The 12,675-nt window shown below is 45.7% G+C and overlaps 1 protein-coding gene and 1 pseudogene across 1 annotated transcript; one reads left to right on the top strand and one right to left on the bottom strand.

Moving 5' to 3' along the window:
• Nucleotides 1-2,404: 2,404 nt before the first annotated feature.
• On the top strand, nt 2,405-2,908 carry LOC115666158 (uncharacterized). The gene has a single exon (XM_030587935.1). The coding sequence runs from the start codon at nt 2,405-2,407 to the stop codon at nt 2,906-2,908; it is 504 nt and encodes a 167-aa protein (XP_030443795.1).
• Nucleotides 2,909-10,309: 7,401 nt separating this feature from the next.
• LOC115663232 (wall-associated receptor kinase-like 1) lies at nt 10,310-11,780 on the bottom strand (annotated as a pseudogene).
• Between the last annotated feature and the right edge of the window lie 895 nt (nt 11,781-12,675).

Raw genomic sequence — 12,675 nt, 5'->3', positions numbered from 1 at the left:
CCACGTGTGATTGGCCAACTTATTGGCAAGTGGGTGTTGAGCATGTGATTAAGCAAGAAATTGTGTGTGGTGTAGTATGCGTGATTGTGGAAATCCCTGAGGCGGTATTATTACGCAGGGATATTTGTTCGTCCTGAGGTGGTACGACTACGCGGGACGATGCCCGGTATTACCGGAGGACGACCAACCTGAGGCGGTACCATTACGCGGGTTGTGTCGTAGGTGATGGGTGTTGAGCCTGAGGCGGTACCACTACGCGGGCAAGATACACGGCCTGGGGCGGAACCATTACGCGGGCCTTGAAGTGTTGTTATAAGTTTGTCGCAGTGTACCTGAGGCGGTATCATTACGCGGGTCACTGGCGAGTTGAGAATGAGTTGGTCGCAGTGAACCTGAAGCGGTATCATTACGCGGGTCACTGGCGAGTGGTGTGGAAAAGATGTGATGAGAGTGGAACGAATGCATGAAATGTAATTAGAACATGCACGTGATTGGGAATTTTACTACTGTGGCTGACGTGCAAGTTGCACGCAGGAAAGGCCCAGGTGAGTATAAATTATGTGCCTGCGATGTGATGGTTAAGTGCGATTGTGTTTGTGATTGTCTGGAGGTACGTGATAGCCTAGGTGGGGTTTAGGGTGTGTGCTTGCTGAGATGTATTCTCATGGTTGTTTCAACCAACAATTTCAGAACCCCGGCCTGAGCAATGAATCCTCCGCCGTCGCCACCTGAACGTTTTGGAGTACCGGTGCACACCGACCACAATGTTATAGAGTTTCCTATAGATGATAATATGACCTGGGTTAAGCATACGATGGTAGTTTGGGTAGACGTAGGACTACCCCTCTTGCAAGCCAACACGTACACGGCTTGGTTTTTTCGAGACGGGATAGACGAGTTTGGTCCCGTTCGTGGATTTGACGTCCCCTTTAATGGAGTTGGGGACTGGGACCCGTCTGCTATACCTCCTCCTGTTGGCGAGTTGACTAGTGTGGAGACTAGTCTAGCGCAGTCAGGATTGCAACAAGCGCCTGCAGCAACTGAGCCCTCAGAGGCGAGCATGAGCTAGAGCTTGATGAATCGCAGGCGGGGTACGATCCAATGGACGTGGATCTCGAGGCGATCCCAGAGGAAGAACCGGAAGAGGAAGAGCCCGAGGCAGAACCCGAGGATGAACCTGCTGAGCCTGAAAGAGAACCGGAGTATATACTCCCGTATGAGCAGTGGATTGACCCCGAATTTGTACCAGAGTACTGGTTTGATGAGGAGTCCGACTCGGAGGAGCGGGACGAGGTTCCAGCAGTGTCGGGTGACATAAATCACCTGATCGAGATTGAGGCCGAGCCTGAGTCCTCAGAGGAGCAAACAGTCCAGGGGAATTCAGATTCAGAGGGCGAGGAATCTGACTCAGAGTGGACGCCAAGCAGATGGCGTAGGGGCTAGGTTTAGGGGTTGGAATAGGAATTTGAGGTGTTCCATTTTTGGTGATAGGGAAACCCAGGCTATCGATCCTTTTTTTGACGTCGGTGGATAATAGTGTAGAAGTTCGGTGTGCTTGTGTATATGGTGGTTTGTAAATTGTGAATATTATATAAGTTTGAATGAGGAATGAGTATGTTTATTCTCCTTAATTACCCAAGTTATTATTGTCCGGGTATCGATGGCTTTCGCTGATCGTTTTAATCTCTGATAAATTTCAATGGGGTCGGCGATATCCTGGGATGTCGCATCAATCGACCAGAGAAGTGTGTCGTGAGCTCGATGGGGTTCGGGGCGTGACATCACAGTTTGGTTTGGTATCAGAGCTAGGACAGCTCGATCTAAACTGGTCGAAGTCTAGAGAAATAAGGAGCAGAGACCCTGGGGTAGTAATTTAGGGAGACTTTAGCGAGTCATAGGGCGGAATAAGCTACACGTGTCTCCAGATTGTTTGTTGTGGTTGTTGAGTGAATTGAGTGTTGTGACGATTGAAATACAGGTGCGTCTGAACCAGAGGTAAGTGCATAGACCCTATTGATTGTGGCCTTGTGTTGTGGTGATTGAATTCCTGCTGCGTGAATTATTGTGTTAATTCACTGCCTAGGACTAGATGGATCTAGTTGGCCTAGGTTTCTAATTCCTGAGTGGAATTGTAGCAGGTAGTTGAGTGGTAGAAATCGTGAGGATGAGTACGCGAGGTAGAGGAACTGGGGGTCCGTCTAGCTCGCGAGTCCGAGCCCGACCTGCAGAAGATCCTAGAATGGAAGCAGTCATGAGGACCCTTGAACAGATTGGTAATCTGATAGGACAGCAGACTCAAGAACGAGCTGCTACGATTGCCCAAGCTGCCGAGGCCGCTGTGGCCGCTGTTGCCAATAATAATAATGAGAATCATGGGCAGGGGCAAGTGAATGTAAATAGGCAAATGCACCAATTGGTCGAGCAGTTTATAAAATTGAAGTCTCCTAAGTTTGATGGTAGAGGCGATCTCGAGGGTGCATTGCTATGGATGGAGGAATTAGAGAAGGCTTTTGAGGTGTTGGGATGTACAGAGGAGGAAAAAGTAACATTAGCCGTATATCAGTTGCAAGGGAATGCAAATGATTGGTGGAAAGCCACCAGAGGAGTGATATTCCCGGCTGGCACAGCCCAGACTTGGGCGATGTTCGTGGAAGCCTTTAATGGCAAATATTTTTCGGAGAGTGCCCGGGAACAAAAATTATCTGAATTCATGAGGTTGTGGCAGGGGCAGAGAACAGTAGATCAGTATGAGGCCGAATTTGCTCGATTGTCTAAGTTCACCCCGAAGATGGTTGAGGACCCGATAGATAGGGCTCGAAGGTTCCGAGATGGCTTGAAACCGGACCTTCGTAGCCAAATGATTTCATTGAATCTGAGAGGGTATAATGAGATTTATGACAGGGCTTAAGCGATTGAGCGAGATTTGGCGGATAGGGCCGCCGCTTCTGGGTCGAGAGTTACCCAGGGTAGGGACAACCGTCAGTTAGGAAAGAGGCCGATGACGAGTAATCGACATTTTGCCCCTCCTGCTAGAAGGAATATAGGGAAACTGGGTCGTAATCAGAATGGTCCATGTCGGGTGTGCGGGGAAAGACATGGAAATGGACTTTGTCCAATTAGGGGCGGAGCATGTTTCGGATGTGGCGGATTTGGTCATCATGTGAGGTATTGCCCCAATCTCAGGCAGAATAGATCGCCAGCATTGCCGCCACCCCGGAACGGGAATCAGACTGGAGCAGCCCAGACAACCAATCAGAATAGGCCGCAGGCGCAAGGACGAGTGTATGCCATGGCCAAAAGAGAGGTTGAGAACGCGCCAGGGGTTGTCACAGGTACGGTTTCTCTGTGCAACCATGCTGCGTATGTTTTATTTGACCCTGGGGCGTCACATTCCTTTATATCTGCGCAATTTGTTGAGTTGATTGGTATAGAACCGCAGTTGCTTGATGTTGTGTTATGCGTGACAACTCCCTTGAATGATAAGATGCTAGTTTCATTGGGGTGCCCGAATTGTAAGATTGTGATTGGGGATAGGGAGGAAAGGATTGATTTAGCGGTTCTAGCCATGTACGATTTTGATGTGATAGTGGGTATGGACTGGCTGTCTAAGCAGAGGGCCGTAATGGATTGTAATAGCAGGGTGATCCAATTTAATCCTGTTGGACACCCGGAATTCAAATTTGTGGGAAATCGAGGAGGATCTTCAATTCCATGGATTTCGTCACTAGAAATGACTTAAGTTGTTAAATGAAGGGTGTCAAGGATTTCTAGCGGCTGTAGTTGATTCGACGGCTGAGGAGCCGAGGCTAGAGGACATAGCCGTGGTGTGCGAGTATCCCGATATTTTTCCTCAGGAATTGCCGGGATTGCCACTAGAAAGAGAAGTAGAGTTTGTAATCGAATTGGCACCTGGAACCGAGTCAATCTCGAAGGCACCTTATAGAATGTCGCTGTCGGAGTTGAAGGTGCAAATGTAAGAATTATTGGACAAAGGATTTATTCGTCCAAGTGCGTCTCCATGGGGAGCGCCAGTGTTATTTGTGAGGAAGAAAGATGGATCATTGAGGTTATGTATTGACTATAGGCAGCTAAATCAGGTGACAATAAAAAATAAATATCCCTTGCCGAGAATTGATGATTTGTTTGATCAGTTACAATGGGCATCGGTGCTCTCTAAAATTGATTTGAGAACGGGATATCATCAATTGAGGATTAGGAAGGAGGATATACCGAAAACGGCATTTAGGACGAGATACGGACATTATGAATTTACGGTAATACTGTTCGGATTGACGAACGCCCTTCTGCCTTTATGGACTTAATGAATCGGGTGTTTAAGGAGTTCTTAGATCAATTCGTAATCGTTTTTATAGACGACATATTGGTGTACTCGAAGAGCCTAGAGGAGCATGAGTTTCACTTGAATAAAGTGTTGCAGACTTTAAGAGAGAACGCACTGTATGCTAAGTTTAGCAAGTGCGAATTCTGACTGAATCGAGTAGCATTTCTCGGACATGTGATCTCTGGGGAAGGAATCTCAGTAGATCCAGCGAAGATTGAGGCAGTAATGAAGTGGCCGAGACCAACAACGGTAACAGAGGTTCAAAGTTTTCTGGGTCTGGCAGGATATTATCGTCGTTTCGTGGAAGGATTTTCGGCAATAGCGACACCGTTGACACATTTATTGAAAAAGGAAACGAGGTTTGAATGGACTGACAAATGTGAAAGGAGTTTTCAGGAATTGAAGCATAGATTGACAATGGCACCGGTGTTGACTATTCCATTAGGACCCGGAGGGTATGAAATTTATAGCGATGCATCGTTGAAAGGATTGGGGTGCGTACTCATGCAAAATGGACAAGTAGTGGCCTATGTATCAAGACAGTTAAGACTGCATGAGTTAAATTACCCGACGCATGATTTAGAATTAGCCGCAATAGTATTCGCCCTGAAGATTTGGCGACACTATTTATGCGGAGAGAAATTTCAGATTTATACCGACCATCAGAGCCTCAAATATTTATTTTCTCAAAAGGAACTTAATATGAGGCAGCGTCGGTGGATGGAGTTGTTGAAGGACTACGTTTGTGATATATTATATCATCCCGGGAAGGCCAACCGAGTAGCCGATGCATTGAGTCGGAAGTCAAGCATCGCACACTTGATGGTTAAGGAATGGGCATTGTTAGAAAAAGTGCGAGACTTGGAGTTTAGATTCGAAGTAAATCAAGTCTCGAGTTTGTTGGCCACGCTTAGGATTGAACCGGAGATCCAGACTAAGATTAAGACCTTGCAGTCTGTGGATCAAGAAATCCAAAGGATTCTGGAGATGGATGAAACCAAGAGAAAGCCGGACTTCCAGATATCCGAAGACGGGATACTGAAGTTCCGTGGGCGATTATGTGTGCCTGAAGATGCGGAGCTTAAGGAAGAAATTTTATCGGAGGCGCATCGTAGTGGTTATAGCATCCACCCAGGTAGTACCAAGATGTATCAGAATTTGAGGCAGTATTACTGGTGGAATGGTATGAAGGTAGACATAGCCAGATATGTCTGACGTGCCAGTAAGTGAAGGCACAACATTGTAAGCCCGGAGGATTATTGCGACCTCTGGAAATCCAGAATGGAAATGGGAGCATATAACTATGGATTTTGTGACGGGATTACCAAGGAGCCAAAGAGGCCATGATACTATTTGGGTGATTATCAACAGATTGACCAAGTCGGCACACTTTTTGGCTGTGCGAAAGGACTTCGCATTAGATCGATATGCAGAGTTGTATGTGCAGTAGATAATTCGTTTGCATGGGGTACCAGTGTCGATCACCTCAGATCGTGATCCTAGGTTTACCGCCAATTTTTGGAAAAGTCTGCAGATGGCATTAGGATCGAATATGCAGTTTAGTACAGCTTATCATCCACAAACGGATGGCCAGTCTGAAAGGACGATTCAGACTTTAGAGAATATGCTTCGGTCATGTGTATTGGACTTTCAGGGTAAGTGGGAAGAGCAGTTGCCCTTAGCAGAATTTGCCTACAACAATAGTTTTCAGAAGAGCATAGGAATGACGCCCTTTGAAGCGCTATATGGCAGGGCTTGTAGAACGCCCGTGTGTTGGGATGAAGTAGAAGAAAGGAGTATTACCGGGCCAGAGTTAGTTCAACAGTCGATTAAGGCCATTAAGGTGATTCATGAAAGGCTGAAAACAGCCCAAAGCCGTCAAAAGAGTTATGCAGACAGAAGGCGAAGACGTTTGGAGTTTCAAGTAGGAGATCACGTATTTCTTAAGGTATCGCCCATGAGAGGACTATCTAGATTCGGTAAGAAGGGGAAATTGAGTCCGAGGTACGTAGAACCGTTTGAGGTTTTAGAAAGAATTGGAGACTTAGCGTATCGCCTTGCACTTCCACCCAATCTGTCGCAAGTGCATAATGTGTTCCACGTATCGATGTTGAGAAATTATGAACCGGACCCAGCTCATGTGTTGAATTTTGAGGAGATAGAAGTTGATGACAAGGTGTCATATGTCGAGAGACCAATAAGGATCGAGGATCGGAAAGAGCGAGTTTTGAGGAACAAGACGATCCCGATGGTCAAGGTCATTTGGAAGCACCACGGGACAGAAGGCGCGACTTGGGAAAGTGAAGAGATAATGCAACGTCAATACCCCCATTTATTTGAGTCGTTAGTTGGATTGTAAATTTCGAGGACGAAATTTTTGTAAGAGGGGAAGAGTTGTGACATCCAGAAATTTGCCCATTTGAGATTTATGAGATGCTTGGTTTTATGAACGTACTCGTAGTTAGTTCTCGCCCGGAACTGATCATTCCTGTGATACTAACCATTAGGAAAAAGCTAATTAGGGATTTAAATTCATGCGACTAAAGAAAATTCGATCGTGAATTGATTTTCGACTATAAAATCGTCGAGGTGACATTTTGAGCCACTGTAGGCCAATCCAAGGATAGCCAGGGGTCAGTTCGCCACTGTCATAGTAGTGGATCGCGGGTGATTCCGCTGGACCACGAAATGAATTAACGAATGATCCAGAACCTATACCGAACGATCGTGCCTGACGGAACTAGTGATCGAACCTCGTGATTATATGACAACCGAAGTCGTCACGAACCGAATGAACTTGCACGTGACTAGATTTATTATCAGTCACGGGTTGAATATGCGAATTTCCCCAAAAGCCACCCGTTAGTTTGAGAAACGCTCGAGTTACGTTAAGTAAAATTCAATTATTAATTAGAGTCCAAATTGGGCATCGGAAAATTAGGAAGTCACGACGGGGCGTTAGGACGACGTTGTAATTGGAACGTACAACTTTGGATTTTTCCCGAATCCTTCAGAAAATTTAAATTCGGCAAGAAAATGGAAAAGTGACCATTTTACCCTTGGAGGTTTATAAAGGGCAAGTATTAAAAGGGAAGGGCATTTTGGTCATTTTGCCCTAATTTTTGAGTTGGACAATTTTGCCCTTGGAATTTTATGAAATTCCCAAATTGCCCTTGGATATTTTTGGGAAAGGTTCGATCTCGGCCGTCGATCTCAAGATAAGATTGAATCTCGACCGTTGATTTGATTTGTGAGACAAGGGCAAGATGGTCAATTGCCCCTTAATTATTGCCTTGGATTGTTTAAAACCCAAAACCCCTCTCTCTCTCCTCATTCTCTCTCTCTCCTCACTCGGTTCACTTCCCCTCTCCCCCTCATCGACCGACCGCCCCCCCTTGGCCGCGCCACCGCCGTTCGCCGGTCACCGCCGTCGTGCCATCGCCGTTCATTGCGCCACCACCATCCCCCTCACCCTCTCGGTTTTCTCTCTCTCTCTCCCTACCCTCCCATGGCCGTGAACCGCGGCAAGGAAGCCGCCACCACCGCCGTCCGTTGCCGAGCCGCCGCTCGCCGTCGCCACCGCCGAGCCGCTCGCCGCCGCTCACAGCGGACCGCCGCCCGTTTTCCGCTCTAGCTGAGTTAGTCTAGAGTTCAGTAAGTCGCGCCCTAAACTTTATTTAGGACTTCGGGTATCGACGGAAAAATTTGAGGTGGAATCGGGTTTAATTGGACGCAGATTAGTATAGTTTTAGGGGCAGAATTGATTAGCTGGCCTAAGGAATGAATTTGGGAAATTTTGGTGGAAAATTAGAGGCCAAAAGCGGGCTGCGAGTGGCTGAAATGCGTGCTGTGATGTGTTGTACGGTGTGAAAATTGGGTATTTGGATTTGGCGATTAATTGTGTGAAAATGTCGTGAAGGGCTGGAATTGATTTGCCGTAGTTTGGATGTGGAAAAATGGCAATTTGTATGTTGATTGTGTGTTTGTAATGTGGCTGTGATGGTGGGCCCGTGAGTGGCCATGTATGTTTCTTGAGTGGTGGATTGAATGACTGTGTTTTGTACTGTTATATGCACGCGTGGGCCGAATTGAATTAATTGTCAATTGGCCGTGTTAGATGCTTATTGAGCATGAGATGTGTGTGAATTGATGCGTGCACGGGCCACGTGTGAGTGGCCAACTTATTGGCAAGTGGGTGTTGAGCATGTGATTAAGCAAGAAATTGTGTGTGGTGTAGTATGCATGATTGTGGAAATCTCTGAGGCGGTATCATTACGCGGGGATATTTGTTCGTCTTGAGGCGGTACGACTATGCGGGACGATGCCCGGTATTACTGGAGGACGACTAACCTGAGGCGGTACCATTATGCGGGTTGTGTCGTAGGTGGTGGGTGTTGAGCCTGAGGCGGTACCACGACGTGGGCAAGATACACGGCTTGAGGCGATACCATTACGCGGGCCTTGAAGTGTTGTTATAAGTTAGTCGCAGTGTACCTGAGGCGGTATCATTACGCGGGTCACTGGCGAGTGGTGTGGAAAAGATGTGATGAGAGTGGAACAAATTCATGAAATGTAATTAGAACATGCATGTGATTAGGAATTTTACTACTGTGGCTAACGTGCAGGTTGCACGCAGGAAAGGCCCATGTGAGTATAAATTGTGTGCCTGCGATGTGATGGTTAAGTGCAATTGTGTTTGTGATTGTCTGGAGGTACGTGATAGCCTAGGTGGGGTTTAGGGTGTGTGCTTGCTGAGATGTATTTTCATGGTTGTTTCAACCAACAATTTTAGAACCCCGGCCTGAGCAATGAATCCTCCGCTGCCGTCACCTGAGCGTTTTGGAGTACCGGTGCACACCGACCACAATATTGTAGAGTTTCCTATAGATGATAATATGACCTGGGTTAAGCATACGACGGTAGTTTGGGTAGACGTAGGACTACTCCTCTTGCAAGCCAACACGTACATGACTTGGTTCTTTCGAGACGGGATAGACGAGTTTGGTCCCATTCGTGGATTTGACGTCCCCTTTAATGGAGTTGGGGACTGGGACCCGTCTGCTATACCTCCTCCTGATGGCGAGTTGACTAGTGTGGAGACTAGTCTGGCGCAGTCCGGACAGCAGCAAGCGCCTGCAGCACCTGAGCCTTCGGGGGCCGAGCATGAGCCAGAGCCTGATGAATCGCAGGCGGGGTACGATCCAATGGACGTGGATCTCGAGGCGATCCCAGAGGAAGAACCGGAAGAGGGAGAGCCCGAGGCAGAACTCGAGGATGAACCTGCTGAGCCTGAAGGAGAACCGGAGTATATACCCCCGTATGAGCAGTGGATTGACCCCGAATTTGTACCAGAGTACAGGTCTGATGAGGAGTCCGACTCGGAGGAGCGGGACAAGGTTCCAGCGGAGTCGGGTGACATAAATCACCCGATCGAGATTGAGGCCGAGCCTGAGTCCTCGGAGGAGCAGACAGTCTAGGGGAATTCAGATTCAAAGGGCGAGGAATCTGACTCAGAGTGGACGCCAAGCAGAGGGCGTAGGGGCTAGGTTTAGGGGTTGGAATAGGAATTTGAGGTGTTCCATTTTTGGTGATAGGGAAACCCAGGCTATCGATCCTTTTTTATACGTCGGTGGATAATAGTGTAGAAGTTCGGTGTGCTTGTGTATATGGTGGTTTGTAAATTGTGAATATTATATAAGTTTGAATGAGGAATGAGTATGTTTATTCTCCTTAATTACCCCAGTTATTATTGTCCGGGTATCGATGGTTTTCGCTGATCGTTTTAATCTCTGATAAATTTCAATGGGGTCGGTGATACCTTGGGATGTCGCATCAATCGACCAGAGAAGTGTGTTGCGAGCTCGATGGGGTTCGGGGCGTGACAATTTTGCAGCTCGTTCTTTTTGGCATATAAACAGAAATATAGTACTTATGTCAAACTCGGACACCGAGCCAGAGAAATCTTGAAAAAGGTACTGCTCAAACACTCTTTTGATCCCAACACCAGCAACAAGGAAACGACTTTAAAAAGGTGTCTATAATTGACTAGACGAAGGGCAAGTTCCTCTTTATTTTTTAAGGGTAAGAGGTACGGGTAAAGATAAATTTTGGGGCGGCTTATCATTGGCCTCTGCATGTATAGCTAGAAATTGTTGCGGATATGATGCTATAAAGTGTTGCCTTCACCATGATTCACAATGTGCGAGTGGCTGCTCATCTGAAAATGTAGTTACACCCATGTCCACGAAAGATTTGCCAGATGTGAAAATAGAGTCACGAGATTCAGTGGCCTCTTTCTTTTCTTGATTTTGTTGGAAGCTCGAAGAGCTTCGGAGCTTCCTTATTCCCTCCAACTCCATTGCCACTTCTTTCATTGTCGGCCGCTTCCACCCAATCGAGCTCAAGCACCTTCTTGCGAGGTTAGCAACTGTGGTAATCTCTTTTTTCTTTCCTTCCTCCATAACTCGAGCATCAGCAATATCAAACAAACAATTCTGCTCCATCGAATTGATAAAATAGTCCGCGAGGCTCCTTCCTTCTTCCCTAAGCTGACAAATTGGCATTTGCCCCGTTAGGAGTTCAACGAGGACCACTCTTAGGCTGTACACATCGCTTTTGTCTGTAAAATGACCTGTTCTGAAGTACTCTGGATCAAAGTATCCAAAAGTCCCTCACACCAATGTGGTTACATGAGTTTCGTCGGGGGATACAAACTTGGAAATACCGAAATCTGCGATTTTAACACGATGTTTCTCATCAAAGAGGATATTGGTGGACTTGATGTCGCGATGATAGATGGGTATAGAAGCTGCCAAGTGCAAGTAGGATAAGGCTTCTGCGATTTCGGTTGCAATTCGTAGGCGTGTGTCCCATGATATGAGAAGGTCTTCATTCGGGTCATGCAGATACTTGTAAAGAGTCCCGTTTGGTATGAACTCATAAACTAAAAGTGGGATTTCTATTTCCAAGCAGCATTCCATTAGCTTGACCACATTCCTGTGATTGATTTGCGAGAGAATGATGACCTCATTGATGAACTCTTGAATCTTTTCCTTGTCCATCAATTTCGATTTCTTAACAGCAACTATTTTTCCATTAGTCAGCATTCCCTTGTAAACAACACCTTGCCCACCTTGGCCGAGTATCCTATCCTGGTTGAAACGGTCAGTGGCCTTCTCTAAATTCTTGAAGTGGAATAATTTGCTTTTCGCAACATTGCCTTCAGGTGATGAAGATAGATGTTGTTGCAACAAGAGTCCCCACTGCGTTTTGAAGTACTTCTCTTTTTGCTTAATTTCTCTTCTTTTCCTGATGACTTTGTATAACCACCGAGAGAGAAGCCACACTTGCACTAATCTTCCAACGCATGTGCCGAGGACTGCAGTCAGAAAATTTAGCAGAGGATAGAGTCGTAAAAAGCACCTGCTAAACTATCCATCTAGAAATAGAGTAATTTGGAAGGATAATGACACAGACAGTCCTTGAACTTTGACCTAATGTGCAATGTGATCTCTAAACTTTTAATTTATTTAATATTGTTCCTGAACTTTAGCTTCATGTTCAATATGGTCCCTGAACTTTTGCTTTGTTCAATGTGTTTCTTGGACTTTTGGTACGTGTTCAATGTAGTCCCTAAAGTTGAATTATTGGAAGGACTACATTGAACATTTTCATATAGTTCAAGGACTAAATTGAACATGTATAAAAAGTTCAGGGACGACATTGAACAAATTAAAAGTTCAAAAACCACATTGCACATTGAGTTAAAGTTTAAGGACCACATTGAACAAATTAAAAGTTGAGGGATCACATTTCACATTAGGCTAAAGTTCAGGGACTATTTGTTCCATTTTCCCTAATTTGAAAGCAGGAAAACACTACAAAAAAACAAGGATTTTGCCACGGAATTTAGCGACGGAAAATTTTTCGTCGCTAATTTGCGATGAAAAATAAATCCATCGCAAATTAGCGACGGAAAGTTTTCGTCGCTAATTTGCGACGGAATTTGCCACGAAATAAAATTCATCGCAAATTAGCAATGGAAAATAAATCTGTCGCAAAAATAGCGACGGAAAATTAGTCGTCGCAAATTAGCGACGGAATTTGCGACGGAAAATAAATCCGTCACAAATTAGTGACGGAAAATAAATCCGTCGCAAATTTTGTCGCAAATTTGTGACGGAAAATAGATCCGTCGCAAATTCGTTTAGCGACGAATTTTGCCAAATTTTTCGTCGCAAAATTCGTCGCTAAAACCTAGTTTTTTTGTAGTGTTCTAAAACTAAACCTAAGTTATTCTAAGTCTAATCACGATAATTACCATGTCTCAATCT

Source organism: Syzygium oleosum, unplaced genomic scaffold (assembly GCF_021117445.2).
Source record: "Syzygium oleosum isolate NSW1041296 unplaced genomic scaffold, Sole_v2.1 Sole_v2.10, whole genome shotgun sequence".
In the NCBI taxonomy this organism is placed as follows: domain Eukaryota; kingdom Viridiplantae; phylum Streptophyta; class Magnoliopsida; order Myrtales; family Myrtaceae; genus Syzygium; species Syzygium oleosum.
Note: the sequence above shows the minus strand (reverse complement) of the source record. Positions and strands in the feature narration are given on the sequence as shown.